Below are 15,101 nucleotides of genomic sequence, written 5' to 3' on the forward strand. Positions count from 1 at the left end.
GTATATAACCATTTAGATACTTACATATTATAATATAATTATTTTCTAATAAAAAACTCAAATTACAATTATTATATTATTATATAGTTTTAAATCTGAAAATGTACCTAAATTAAATAATTGTGGCCTACGAATACATTATACTTCGTTAGAGTCATTAATTTAAACAGCTTCCACGAAATAAGACTATATTGCATTATTGCTATACATTCCGAACAGATAAAACCTATACGGCTATACCAATATTTACATTCATACGCATAATATAGGTATATCTTTTTTTTATTTAAAAAAGTCTACACGAAAACCATAGTCCATAGATAATAATATTAGCTATTAATTTATTATACATTTAGATATACGTCATATAATACAATCCCCGTTAGGGCCGCCCTAACAGCAATTCATGCGTAGACCTATCAATTTTTCGACTCAAAATTTTTTCTTCTTGCTTTGATCGCTTGACATTGTGTGACAATAATTTCTTATAGTACATTACACAAAATAATAATTTTTTCAAGTATTAGAAAAATAGTCATGTTTTTAAGCTAATAAAATATAATAATGGTTAAACAAAAAAAACTGATCACCGACCCGACGGTCTGCTTTTAAAATCAGATTGCCCACTTTGCATCCCCCCAAATGACGCCACTGCAGTTATAAAATAATAAAGTAAACTGTAAAGAATATCAAGTTCGCAAATGGCTTTTCAGTTTTCACATAGGAATAAATAATAATGAGTCAACACTAACCACAAAAAAGTAAAAATAAATTTTGTTTTTAACTATAAATAGTAACAACTGTCGATTACGCCGACTGCAGCCTATAAGTTACAGTTGTCAGCTGCAGGCTGTGTATCTAACCATATAGCTACAATAATATTATCGTAGTAGTACTACAGTCCACGCACTTGTGCAAATGACAGATACAACTATACGAGTACAAGTTCCCAAAGGCATACCTAGAAATTTCATCAGGGGGGGGGGGGGGGGGNGGGGGGGGGGTAGGCAATTATCAAAACATGTTTAGTGTTATTTTTTAAGTGTATTTTTAAATTTCTGCACATGTCAAACTGTTTATCTATTTCATGATCTTTAATTACAACTTTCGAAGTAAATAAAAAATATAAAAACATGATACATTAGGTACAAATTTTGTATTTTAAATCAGTATACAAGTCGCTTTGGATCTTTTCATCTTAAAGTCTGCGTGCTATAACGAGGATATGAAAAAATCCAAGTACGGAATAAAAAGTGACCTCTTCCAAAATTCTAAATCATTTGAGCGGTTCTTTTTTTGTCGTTTTTTAGTTCTATTAGGTCCATCAAATCCAGCCCCTATTAGTTGAGAAAATCCTTGAACCAAACACAATACAAAAACAATACTCCATGATACATTGATACATGAGTGTTGCACAACGACTGATTACATTGTGCATAATCTTGTAAACTAAAAATGATTTTATAATATGTAAATTGAGTATACATAATTAGTTATAAAAACTGAAAACGATAGTGAAGGCAGAATTTGGCGGTCGGACTTAATTTCGAAGTTATATGCGGCCTAATGAAGTTTGCTATTTTGCATCCACGCATCTGGTCTCTGGTTTACTCCACCTATAACTAATATTGATGTGTTTTTTAAAAACTCATTTACTTCAGCAGGTTAAGAACGATGGTGCAATCAGACTTTTTTGCAATGTAATAAGTGAAATGAGATAAACAGAGTACCGTGGACCGTGGTGGTATAGATCAGTGCTTTTCAACCTGGGGGTCGCGAATGATTGGTTTGGGGGTCGCCAAAAATAATAGATGAAATGATTTTTCCATTTTATTTAAAAATATGATGAATAAAACAACATTTTTTTTTGAAGTGGGTCGCAGTACAAAAAAATAAAAAATGGGGGTCGCGATCGAAAAAAGGTTGAAAACCACTGGTAAAGATGAACAGCTTATGTCTGTTAAATTTAATCGTGAGTCGTTCAGATTATAATATTATATATTTCGATTGAACAAATTATAAATAATAAATATTATGACTTATGAGTTATGACAATCTGACCAATGATCTTTACTATGTAATATGTTCAAAACCTATACTACTGCAGTAATTATTGATCGATGGCAAAGGTAAGAGCGAATATTATAATTTATTGAGCTATTAGCTACGCCAATCGCTAGGCACCAATACCGTTTTCGTCAAACTTCCATCCACCATAACATCGAAACCTATCGAAGGGTTAGAAACCTACCGAAACCTAATCTACCTTCGAAGTCCGACCGCCAAATTCTGACTTCACCATCGTTTTCAGGTTAACCAACTACAATTAATTAGGTTTAAAAAAAAAATTTTAAAAGTAAAGTAAAGTAATAAAATACCCTAGTATATATTATAGACATCTAGTCAAGGCCATATAAGAGTAGGTATAAGACTGTTAACAATTCCAATGGATGAAATTTGGTAAAAAAAAAATTGAGTTTAAATTAATACTTACAGCACGGCTTTTCCGCAGTAAAAAACCGAATTTATGCATGTAATATGTAGATATACCATATACGTCTTCCATAATATTCCATATTTTATTTTTCATGATTGTAAAAGATTACCGTGGCTGTATAAATTATCGTGGTACACAGTTTTAAAAACTTAAACTTGTCCCGAGCATAGATAATAAAGATCTTTATTATCTATGGTCCCGAACAAGTTTTCGCGTCTCGGAAATCGATATCAATATCGCATACTCGTGCGTCTTTCATATTTTATCAATCGGCCACCACCTGTCGGAGCAGCGATAAAAATAAACCTGACGTAGAATTACGTCTGCGGCACGATAATAATATTATATTTCATTATAGTAATATAATAGTGATCGCCGGGTAATATAATACCAACGCGGTCCTTCGACAATATTGGAGATAAAACAATTTACGTTTGTAATTATTATTATTATTTTATTGTCGTTATAATAATAGAGGCGGCGGCGGAGCCGTCTCGAATATGTACACAAAAATAAACCCGGAAACGTACAAACGCGTGCGCGTGTAAAAATACGCATCCGGCCGCCGCCGATCCGTATCCCTGGGAATACAATGGAATAGTAGAAATCCACGTATTATGACGATAAATGATAACGATCTACATAATAATTTATGAATTATACATATTATACATTTAAATATATTCACACTATAGTCTATAATATAACAATAAAAGTGTATAGGTGTGTATATAGTATATATAAAGTATCAAAGTATGAGACGAACGCATTGTGTTTATTGTTATTTTCAATTTTTTTGTAATCGCCAATCGGTCGTCGCCGTCCACACGTGTGCGCCGCCGCCACTTCTGTTGGTCACGCGGCGGTTGTCTTCAGTCTTGCTGTATTGCTATTGCTATGGATGGCTCGGTGGGGTGGGTAGGCGTTCCGTTCGGCCGGTAATCGGCACGGTGACGCGCTCCCGTTGGCAACACTGTTCCGGCGCGTTTTGTGCCGTTCCGTATCGGCCATCTCTGGACGAATCGTTCTTTCCGCACTTGGCAGCCGTACAAGCCGATTGAAGCTTACAGGGCTGTGCCGCTTTAGCGATATTAGCAGCAACAGAAGCAGCAGAACCACTTTAAACACGAACCGCTGCCGTCCGTAGTTATTTACTCTTATTAACAGTTATTATAATTCATTATTATTGTTGTTTTTCCTTCCTTATTTTAATATTAATCATTTTATCATCGTGTCCAGTAGTTAATGACTCGCCGACAATTGCAACGATATTAACGTTCCGATTTTTTTTTTTGCGTTCCAGCAGACGTCGAACTCTTGGTAACGGAAAACGTCGCAGTGGCCAAAGCAAACGCCCGACAGTTCCAGTAGCGCAGCACTGCAACAACTCATACCACCTCAGCCAAAGTCGCCATGCCCGAAGAAAAGAAATACGCGCACACCAATGGATTCGCCAACGGACACGGAAACGGTGGACTTCCGCCAGAGAGCCCGGACGGTGAGATGTTCCTGTTCACTTCCGAATCCGTCGGAGAAGGACACCCCGGTAAGACGATCGATATAATAGACCTAACCCTATGATCATTGATCACATACACACCTGCTCATTCGGCTGCGTTAGTGTGGTTTTTATCTGTGTTTTTTCCCCATTTTAAACTTTTTTGCATACATTCGCCGAACACGTGTTTTTGTTAGAGGTCCGAGGCGTACTATCATCGTTAATCGCTTTACGGTATTGCGTCGTTTCCGATAGCCAATTTGAATTTTTCTGGTTTACGGTATAATGTTTCCTCAACCGTCTGCTGTTTATATTCGGCGCATATTTCATGTATGTTAATTATCGACGATCGGCCTGCATCGATTATTCATATTTCTCAGATAAAACTCCCGGTGATAAGAGGCAACCCCAATGATACCGTACGAAGTAAAAAACGAAATTCCTAATATCTTTAATTTCCTATTCTGAAAGACGTCTCTTGTCGAACGAAAAATGTATGTTAATATATTGGTACTGTGATTTTTTTCTTCTAGATAAAATGTGCGATCAGATTAGTGATGCTATTTTGGATGCACATCTGGAACAAGATCCCGACGCAAAAGTGGCTTGTGGTGAGTTTTATTATTATTTTAATTTTTTATCATGTTTTTACCGCATTAATGTTTTGTATCAATATTTACATTAAAATATATATTAGACCTACAACTTTTTATCATTACCGTAATTTTTTTAAGGTTATATTTGATATGGAATATTTATAGTTATGCCATAACCTATAAAATACTAATTTTTCAAATTCCCACCAAAAAAATGTATTCCTTAAACTGAAAATTTATTTAAATACTGACAATTGGATGTTTATAATTTTATATTGTTTGGTAAAATCCAATAAAAAATAAATATTCTTTTGGTGCACAATTTCATATCATCTATTTATAGCAAATTATGCATGCTTAGAAAATATTCTGTTATTTAATACTTTTTAAAGGGTAGTTTTTAAAATTTAATATTTAAATACAATTTGAAGGGATGGTTGTTCACACAACATCTTAATATATTTTTGGATTATACAGCCAATTGGGGGGAGGGAGGGTAATTTATTACCCATAATACCTCCCCCTGGCTATGCACCTAGATACTACCTAGTCAATTATAATGGTACCTAATAGAACCTTATGTATAAAATGAAGAACTTATATTAATTAAGAAATATGTAATAGTAAAAATATAATTTCTATTTTTAACCCATTTTTTTTATATCCATACAAGAATTCATTATAATTTGATTTATTTTATGATTAAATTAAAATAAGTCTATGTTACTGCTGGGTAGCTGCTACCCTCACACATTCACAGCAAACTTATATTAACGCTCATATGCTCATTGTAACTATTATTACAGATTGTATATATTCAAAAAAAAAAAAAATTAAAAATTAAAATAAAATTTGTTTTAGAAACTGTTACCAAAACTGGAATGGTTTTACTTTGTGGAGAAATAACATCCAAAGCCAATGTTGATTATCAAAGAGTAGTTCGAGACACAATTAAACATATAGGCTACGATGATTCATCAAAAGGTAATTATTTGTTATAATATACTAATATCCTAGGTAAATTTTTTAGTAACAACCATCCGGGAATTAATTTTTTTCTGAAATTATTTATAACAAGTACATTTTTAATGGGACCGATAGGTGCCAAATTAGATGGTATTATTTATCATTAAATGTGACTAATCAATTACAAAGTCAATAGGGCAGGATTACAAATCGTACGATTACTAAACAAGTTTGAATTAAATTATACAATTAGATAATAAATGTATGAAAACTTCAATGTAGATAAGTAATCCGGCAAGTATTCTTATTATTTGAATAGGTTGTTAATTAAAATTGTATGATTAATATTTATGAGCAAATTTAACTTGTAGTAAAAATAGTATTTAATTATGGCTAAAGAACTTTAAATCCTCAAATCATATTCAATTATTTATTTATTGATAACATTTAAAATGCCACATTAACTTAAAAATGATACGTGTAGTAAAGGGTATCTCATAACTTCCATCCTATTTAATATTATTAAATATTATCCATTTGCAAGTAATATTGATTTTTAAGTAACAAAATTAATATTTTGCACTATTTGAACTGTCTTTAGAAAAATACTACATTCTATTTCATAAAATTAAATTTTTATTTTGGTTGTTTATGCTTTACTAAGATTACATATGGTTTTGCTATCACTTGAAATTATTGTGTATATTAGATAATACCTAAATACAGCTTTGTAGTATTCATTTAAAAGAAAATGTACATTAAGCCGGGTTTATTATTTAGAAAAGACTGTGTTAAAAGTATTTAACACTGTTAATATAATACCTAAGTTTCATCTTGATATTCCTAAATTTATTTTTTTATTGCCTGCTCTTACTATAAATTATGTATACTTGCTTTATGATTTTAAAATGATAATATTTTCATTCATTTTTTATGAGCTTTACTTGTTCATATTTATAATTAAGGTAAGGTGGCTGCTTATCCTATACCACAAATACAAATATCCTATTTACATCATAAAACAAAATTCAGTTAGGTCTAAGTCCCATAATTATATCCTAAGTCATATAAATATACATATACCACCAACAGGGTTTGACTACAAGACATGCAATGTTCTCGTCTCAGTTGATGAACAGTCATCTAATATTGCGGATGGTGTACACGTTAACAAAATTGAAGATGCAATTGGGGCTGGGGATCAGGTAGGGTATCTACAAAACATTGGTTTTGGGGGTTAAATGAGTGGCCAAAAATGTTGTGATTGTCATATTTTACGAGATCAGCTTTTGTATTTTTGGGATTTTATCATATCATTGGAATTTTTACGATTCAACATTATAATTGAGAATATTAAAAGTATCCATTACATTGCTTTTTTTTACATTTTTTGATATGTGAGGTAAGTGGTTTTCGTGATATATTTTTTAATGTATTTTAAGTGCTTATGTATCAAAAAGTTGGTTATAATATACATATCAGATTTATTAAGTAAATTAAATTAAATTTCATTGAATTTCTTTTAAAATAGTCTAATATGCGCTTTTATTACATGCGATAATTGTTTCAAGTTAATAAATATTACTTTCAATATGTGTTTCCAAATAATAAGAGTATGAAAGTAATATGTTTTATTGTTGGTGGATATGAATGAAAAATGTTTTAAATTCAATTGGGTTGCATCAATAATTAATAACTAATATGTATACTGCCTTTAACAATAATGTTTTTTATTCTTGCATGTAAAAATAAGAAACAGGGTTCCATATAAAAATAAAATAAACATTATCTGCTTATTGCATGAAAAAAAAATGTCATTAGTTAAGCTCATTGTTGATTGTTTAACTATCGATCAAAGAAATTCAATAGTTTACTGTACCTATGAATTTGTGGGAGGTATAATGAACAATAGTGTATCTCATTTTTCTATACATGAACACATTTTTGAACTGTGTGGTTATTCTGTATAGTCAATTTATTTTATTGTCAACAAGATGTGAAAGATTGTTTGAGTATTTGTGGGTAGTTTTGGATTTAAATAAACAGATATTGAAAACTTAATGATATATATCTATTATGTTTGTTTTTAATTAATTAAAAATGTACTGTTTCTGGACAGAAATTTTTAAGTGAGTTTAGGATACTGTAGCTACCTCCTATTAAAATCAATACAAGAAATTATAAGCTTATAATTTATGAAATATGTCACTGTTTAGTTAGAAAAGACTAGTAATTGATGTAAAGCAAATTTATTAATACTTGTTCTAAATAAGAGTTTAGGTTTTTTATAGTTTGTATATTTAGTACCATTATATTAAATAAACAGTGTTTTGTTTAATAAAAATAAAACTGCAATTAAGTTGCTGATTGTTGCTATGTGTTGTGTGTTGTCCCGCTATCGGGTTGCCAGGTTTTGATTACAAGACATGTTCGGTGATGCTTGCTATTGATCAACAATCTCCAAATATTGCTGCTGGTGTGCATATCAACAGGACTGCTGAGGAGGTTGGTGCTGGTGATCAGGTATGTTTTTTCAAAACAGAAAACAACTAAAGAGTTTTAGAAAAATATTAATTAGTTTATTAGTTATTTGTCGTGTTTTATTTACTGACTACCCAATATGAAATAGGCATATATATTAGAGTAATATGACCAATTGACAAAAAAATATTTGTATGTGTTAAAATAAATGAGGCAAGCGAAAATACGTAGCGTTTATATTTTTGTTGAAGATGATGGTGCAATAAATTATGTCTAGACATAACGTTAAAAATCAGATGTGTGTTAGGCAATATTCAAGATTTTTGCTGACTTGTTAGACTAGTGGGAAAGTGATTTTTGCAAGAATAAAAAAAAAATTATAAATTTAATAAATTATTATAAAATGCATTGCAAAATTTGACTGACATGCGATTACGCTAAAAATAATACGTGTAACAGTTTTGGTAAAATTACACGTTTATATTCTACTGCTATTTAATTTTTCATAATTTTAGTCTTTATTGCATGGTACTTGATTTTACATGCATGCTAGAATGCTGTGTTTTATATCACTTGATTTTAAATGCATGCTGGAATGCTGTGTTTTGAATCTAATGTATAATTCCTAATATTTTGTTTAGTCTGTTATATTAGGACTATACAATACTTATTACTAACTTACTAACTTTTTTTTAAAGTTACTATTATAAAATTAATTAAATTTTTTACTTTTCCATATTTATTTTATAATTTAATCAAATATTATAGTTCAATGACAAAAAGTAGTTTATGATTGGTAATTCCATATTATGTTATATACAGGAAATAAAAAAAATTGACTGATAAACTTACATTGGTGTACATCCATCATTAGGTTAATTAAGAATTGAACTAATATGTATGTAACAATATACAAAAAAACATCTTGACTATAAAAATCTAATGATTTTTAAATATCATGTTATTTTCAATTAATTGTTAATAATCTTATTAATTAACATTTCAAGTGGTAATTGTAAACATGAATTAAGTAGAGAAATGCTTAATATACTCTATTAATTTTATTTTGGAACATTTTGTTTTATCTTTGTGTATTGTATGTAATACTGTAGTTAAGTATCAATTACAACAATATGATAAACCCAATAATTGCTATAATATATAATATAACACTATTTTAAAATGTATTAAATAAATAAATCAGTTTTAAATTATAACATTTTTTGGGATGAAAGATTTGATAGATATTTAAAATTTAGCAGTGTAGAATTTTTTTTATTATAACAAACATTAATTTGGTGTCGCCTGTTGAGTTCTATAGTTTTGTTGAACATTTTACAAATTTGCATTAGCTTTTCTATCAAAATTATTTACTAAGTCAATTGATAACGTTTTTCATGGATTGCAGGGCCTCATGTTTGGCTATGCTACAGATGAAACAGAAGAATGTATGCCTTTAACAGTGGTACTTGCGCACAAGCTTAATGAAAAAGTCGCTGAACTCCGAAGAAATGGAGTACTCTGGTGGGCACGTCCTGACACTAAAACACAGGTGAATAATAAAATAATGTTTTTTGATATCAATTTAGTTTTATAAGTCTTAGAATCCTGATATTCCTATTATTTCATGTAGGTATATCATTTTTAATTAAACTATGATGATAAATTTGTATTAAACTTGTTTGATCCGAGACTTCTATAATTTTAATACTTATTATTTTTGAGTAGAGGTATGCTACAATATTTAAGTGCTATAATACATTTTAAGAAAAAAGTAAATTTGTGTATAAATGATATAAATTAATTAATATTGAAAACTGATGTCTATAGGTAACATGTGAATACTGTTTGGTGGGCGGTGCTTGCATTCCACAAAGAGTTCATACAGTTGTTATATCTGTGCAACATTCTGAAAAGATTTCCCTAGAAGACTTACGACAAGAAGTTATGTCTAAAGTTGTTAAGACCGTGATCCCTTCTCAGTATCTTGATGAGAGAACTGTTTTTCACATCAATCCATGCGGCCAATTTGTGATGGGCGGTCCTCAAGTAAAATTTTTAGAGTAGTTTTAAAGATCTAAAATCACTAAGTTATCTATGATTTTTTTTTAGTGTGATGCTGGCTTGACAGGACGTAAAATTATTGTTGATACTTATGGTGGATGGGGAGCTCATGGAGGTGGTGCATTCTCTGGCAAAGACTTCACTAAAGTTGATAGATCCGCTGCATATGCTGCTCGTTGGGTTGCTAAGTCTTTAGTCAAATCTGGCCTTTGCAAACGTTGTCTTGTACAAGTATGTATTGGTAACATGTTACATATTGTAATTTATACTGAGCTATTTTTTTTTATTGTTATAAGGTATCTTATGCTATTGGAGTAGCAGAGCCAATATCAATTACACTTTTCCACTATGGCACATCTATTAAATCTCAAAAAGAATTGTTGAAAATTGTAAACAATAATTTTGATTTAAGACCAGGAAGAATAGTCAGGTTAGTAAATTTAGTCTGTTCAAAGTAATACAACAATAGGCATGTGGTAGAAAATAAAATAAAAATGCATTGACAAAATATTAACTCAAATTAGTGCCTAAAATCTCAAAATTGTTGTATTGCACACTTGCTAATTGAACATTAGGCATATACTTGGTTGTGTTGGGCTTAGCTCCTCAACTCTCCCCCGAATATTACCTGTATTTCATTAAAATGTTTACTTTGAACATAAATACTGCCAAAAACTAGACTACTAAAGTTTTATCAAATTGAATATACTTAATTATAATTTTTATTTATCATTTTAACAAGTATAATAATTTTAATATTTTAAAATTACTACACTTAATCTTAATTCATAAAAACAGAAATCATTTGATTTTTTAACCAAAGTTTTGTGAAACCATAGTTTTATTCACATTCAGAACATCTAGCAGTTGTAGTTAGGCATACACAACTACACAAATTCCAATACATTTTATATTATATGAAAAAAACAAAGATTCACATGGTTTAACAACCGCCAGAGGTCGCACTGGTTGCTAATTTAAACCATGCACTATTGGAACTATTCATGTTTTGAAAAAAAAAATATTCATTATTTTAAAACCTGGTCTATTATAATATGTTTAGCTAGTAAAGTTAGGCATTCATACAATTATACATATGCATGTATGATTTATTTCATAAACATGATACAGTATTATAATATTGTGTAAATTATTAAATTAGAAACGATCCGTTATCACTATATCTAACTTACTACCCTTTATTTTACCTACATGTATTGTACATATTAAAAGTTTGAACCCACCTTGAACGTTCAAATTGATCTTGTATCAATATGTGTGACCGTTGTGCACTGATATGTATTGTTATACTCATATAATCTCCAGTCAAATTAACATACTAATAAAAGAATGCTTGTGAAATATGTGTAAAAGTATGAATACATAATTTTACAATTTATACAATTTCTATATTACCAGAGTTAAAGTAGCAACTATTGCAACCACAGTTAAATTGTGCAGCTTATTCGAGACAATTTCAGGATGTACATGGTATCCTTATTCTAGTATTCATAGTTTACTAAGCTCAAAAAAGATTAATTATTTAAGCCTTAGGTCTTATTCTATGGAAAAAGCACCTACCTATCTTGCCATGTGAACAATTTGAAGGACACATAAGCCACATGTCTGACGGAGATGGTTAAAGTGCCCACACATGAAGAGAACCATGGCATAATTAGGTGTTGGTTTATATTTAAATATATAAATATCAATTTACATAGATAGGTACTCAACATTTTTCTTCATGCATGTACACATCAAGCATGTGTCAGAGACAGATTGTTTATATTATGTGCTTTAAGTTATTGGGCATTGAGTGCATCCATAGTATATGATCTAAGATTTAAACTGATAAATTAAGTTCAAATTTAAATTATAAAACTTTGCCATCTTAATTAATATGCTTATATTTTCCCTGCTATCAAAATATCAAGTGTTTTAAAAACACTTTTAAAAAATACAAACTGCACACACTGCACTACAACACACTACTATAGGCAAAGACTTAAACTCGTTCAACAATGTTTTTCACGCAGTCATGTGATTATTTTCTAACTTAAGCTATAATGAGTTTGAGAAAAAGTGACTAATCAAGAACAAATGTATTGTGCAGGTACAAAACTATTTCTTGTAATTCTAATTAGTTTCCTATCTCAAAATATCTCACCAAGAGAAATTATTTCATAGGTTCTCAAATCATTAATAGTATTTTAAATGATTAAATATAATGTTTTCATTTTCCAGGGATTTAAATCTACGAAACCCAATCTACCAAAAGACAAGCACATATGGACATTTTGGTCGTGACATATTTCCCTGGGAAAAACCTAAGGTTTTGGTCGAGTGATAAATGGCAGACTTCTTACACACTGTGTATGATTAAAAACAAATGCGTAGAATTTTTTTATTATGATTTTTTTTTAACATTAACGAATCAAATGTTGCCACCTGTTCATAGTGTTACACTATTAAAGATACACTATTAAATATATTAGTATTTGCATAGGTTTCCCTTATTTTAAAAATATTATAATTAATTTTTTTTGAAAAGAAAAAAAATTTTTAAATGTAATATTGTAATTAATAAGTCACTGTTACATCATGTAAATAAGAAGTCTAAACATTACCAGACACAATTATTTACCTTTTTGGTCTGTTAAACAAAATTTGAACATAGTTGCTTTTTAATTTTGATCAATCACTATTTTTTAGTGTATTTCATAAAAGCTAAATACCAATTCAATTACTATTATATTATCTCATCATATTCCATGAAAATATGTGTACATATATTTTGTATGTGTACATGAATATTAAGATATACTTCTCCTTTTTTTATTTAATTTTTTTTTCTTAGTGATTTATTATTGACCACATATTTTTTTTTATCAAAGTTTAGCACAATCTTAAGACATACATTTAGATTTAGCATACAGACTTCATTGTTCATGAATTAATTTTGTGTTACTTCTATGTTCACTTGATTTAAATTTAAATATTTTTATTGAAACAATTATAGTTTTTTTTTTTATATATAATTTTAATGTTTTATCAACATTTTGTGAATTTATTAGTTTTTTTTTTTGTCATACATGTATTTGATCCGCCTTATTTTCGTTTGTTACAATGATATTGATTATTGGCTCATAATAAAATGTGTTGCTGCCCTCCAAACTCATTTTTGTTTCTTCCAGTACCTGAATTTCATAAATGAAGTACGTCCAACAAAAATTGTGTACTTGTTATATCATTTTGTGTAATATTTATTGTTTAAGACGCTAATGTTAAAATCGTTATTTATTCATTTTGATGTAAATGAAGTTTGATCTAAAGAAATAGGACATTTTGATGAAGAATAATAATTTAATTTTATGTTGATGTTATTAAGAAAACACAATCATTTCTACATGGAAATTATATAAACAGTGAGTTTTGCCCAATATAATCACCGGTTTTTATTTTTAAAATCTGCTTATCAGCATCACTTTATATTGAATCAGATTTTGAATACGCAGCTTCCTAAAAAATATGTAAATGCATGGAATTTTGAGCCCTGTTTATTCGTATGTAATATTGTTTTTCGATTTAAGGCACATTTATAACTACTTTGTGTGTCTTGTGTTAGTGTTAATCAAATTGCATTGTGATTCAACATTAGTTTTCTTTTATCATGTAATAACCAAGTTGCAACCAATCAAACCAAGAATTGACTACAGCTCAACTTTTAAACCATATTGGCTGGCAGTTATAACTTATAACCATATAGTTGCACTGTTGCACAGGATAAATGGATAATTCCCCATGGTAATCAATAATCATATAACGCTAGGTAGGTACGTTTAAAAGTACATGGTAATGGATTTGATGATTTGAAAATTATAATAATCAATAATTGTAGGTAATATAGCCTTTTTGGCACTTACAAATAGATTAATATAACATAATTGTATACTTGTAAAATTTGTCCTAGTGTAACTAATATGCATAATACTGCTAAACTGAATATTTCATATTTTTATATTTTTCTCCTTTATATTTGATATAAAACCGTTATTATGGATTATTGTCCTAACTCCTCGGAATAAAGTCTAGCAACTTAGCCATAGAAACTTGGAAGGACCCTTTTGGATTTTGGTGTAAAAGCAACGCTTTCAAAAAAATTAATACAAATTGCGACATACATATTAATTATTTATTATTATGATACTGCTATAATATTGGGCTGACGGCTAGCTGAAGGTCGGCCAGCTTTCTGGTTGTTTAGAGGCCCTCACCTATGTATAACTTATATTATGTGCGGGAACTGGTCACTGGTGGCAGTATTGTAATTAAGGGTTCCCACCATTTCCTGGCTTTTGAACGGGGGAAAAAAAGGTACCTATTAGGTCTTATATGTATAATATTCGATTGTGATTTATTTTTAAATTTATTGTCTACAAAACATTTTCAACGTATTTTTACAGTGGTCCTACGGCTTTTGCCATGTTTTGCCTAAAATTTAATATATTCAAATAGCCAATGTATAACAAATAACATACATTGACAGCGAAGGAAGACAATTGAATTATTGAACCGTTTAATAAAGGACTACCATTTGGATTGTGTATACAGTATATATATCTATAATGGACGCTATAGTCGTGTATACTGTATGGTAATGTTTGACCAATGTGTAAGTCATATTATATATATGTACATATGACGATTTCCTGAAGTTTGAAATGTGTTATTTGTTGATTATAATATGCTAAACACGTTTGTAATTTGATTGTCTACACCGGACATTGAAATCAGATAATCTAATATTAAATACATTCATACAGACTTACAGTGGCGTTGTAGGTATCCGGGAAATTCGTTAAGGGATCCAATATAGGTACAAAAATACCTTTTTTTCTTTTTTTTCTTGGTCTTCACATACTAGTATAATAATTATTACTTTTACTACTTTACAACTGACCGATTACTGAAAATGTACAAACGTTAAACATGTTCTATA

General features: G+C 29.7%; 1 protein-coding gene and 1 long non-coding RNA gene across 8 annotated transcripts; one reads left to right on the plus strand and one right to left on the minus strand.

Annotated features, from left to right (window-relative positions):
* Positions 1-1,137: 1,137 nt before the first annotated feature.
* LOC111033779 lies at positions 1,138-3,387 on the minus strand. Its single transcript, XR_002604466.1, has 2 exons — positions 2,495-3,387; positions 1,138-1,449 (listed from the first exon to the last, which is right to left on the minus strand). It is a non-coding gene; the product is annotated as an uncharacterized LOC111033779 (long non-coding RNA).
* A 124-nt stretch (positions 3,388-3,511) lies between these two features.
* LOC111033774 (S-adenosylmethionine synthase-like) lies at positions 3,512-13,276 on the plus strand. 7 transcript variants are annotated; one of them, XM_022314690.1, is made up of 10 exons: positions 3,512-3,636; positions 3,804-4,043; positions 4,529-4,606; positions 5,453-5,575; positions 6,650-6,762; positions 9,447-9,590; positions 9,869-10,087; positions 10,151-10,333; positions 10,399-10,532; positions 12,347-13,276. In XM_022314690.1, the coding sequence occupies exons 2-10, from the start codon at positions 3,911-3,913 to the stop codon at positions 12,447-12,449; spliced, it is 1,230 nt and encodes a 409-aa protein (XP_022170382.1). In that variant the 5' UTR covers positions 3,512-3,636; positions 3,804-3,910; the 3' UTR covers positions 12,450-13,276. The 7 variants fall into 7 exon arrangements, with proteins under 7 accessions (XP_022170382.1, XP_022170381.1, XP_022170383.1 ...); XM_022314689.1 differs by lacking the exon at positions 6,650-6,762 and adding an exon at positions 7,968-8,080; XM_022314691.1 differs by lacking the exon at positions 6,650-6,762 and adding an exon at positions 7,968-8,080 and having other exon boundaries at positions 3,523-3,636; positions 3,801-4,043.
* Positions 13,277-15,101: the final 1,825 nt, after the last annotated feature.

Source organism: Myzus persicae, unplaced genomic scaffold (genome assembly GCF_001856785.1).
Source record: "Myzus persicae strain clone G006 unplaced genomic scaffold, MPER_G0061.0, whole genome shotgun sequence".
Classification (NCBI taxonomy): domain Eukaryota; kingdom Metazoa; phylum Arthropoda; class Insecta; order Hemiptera; family Aphididae; genus Myzus; species Myzus persicae.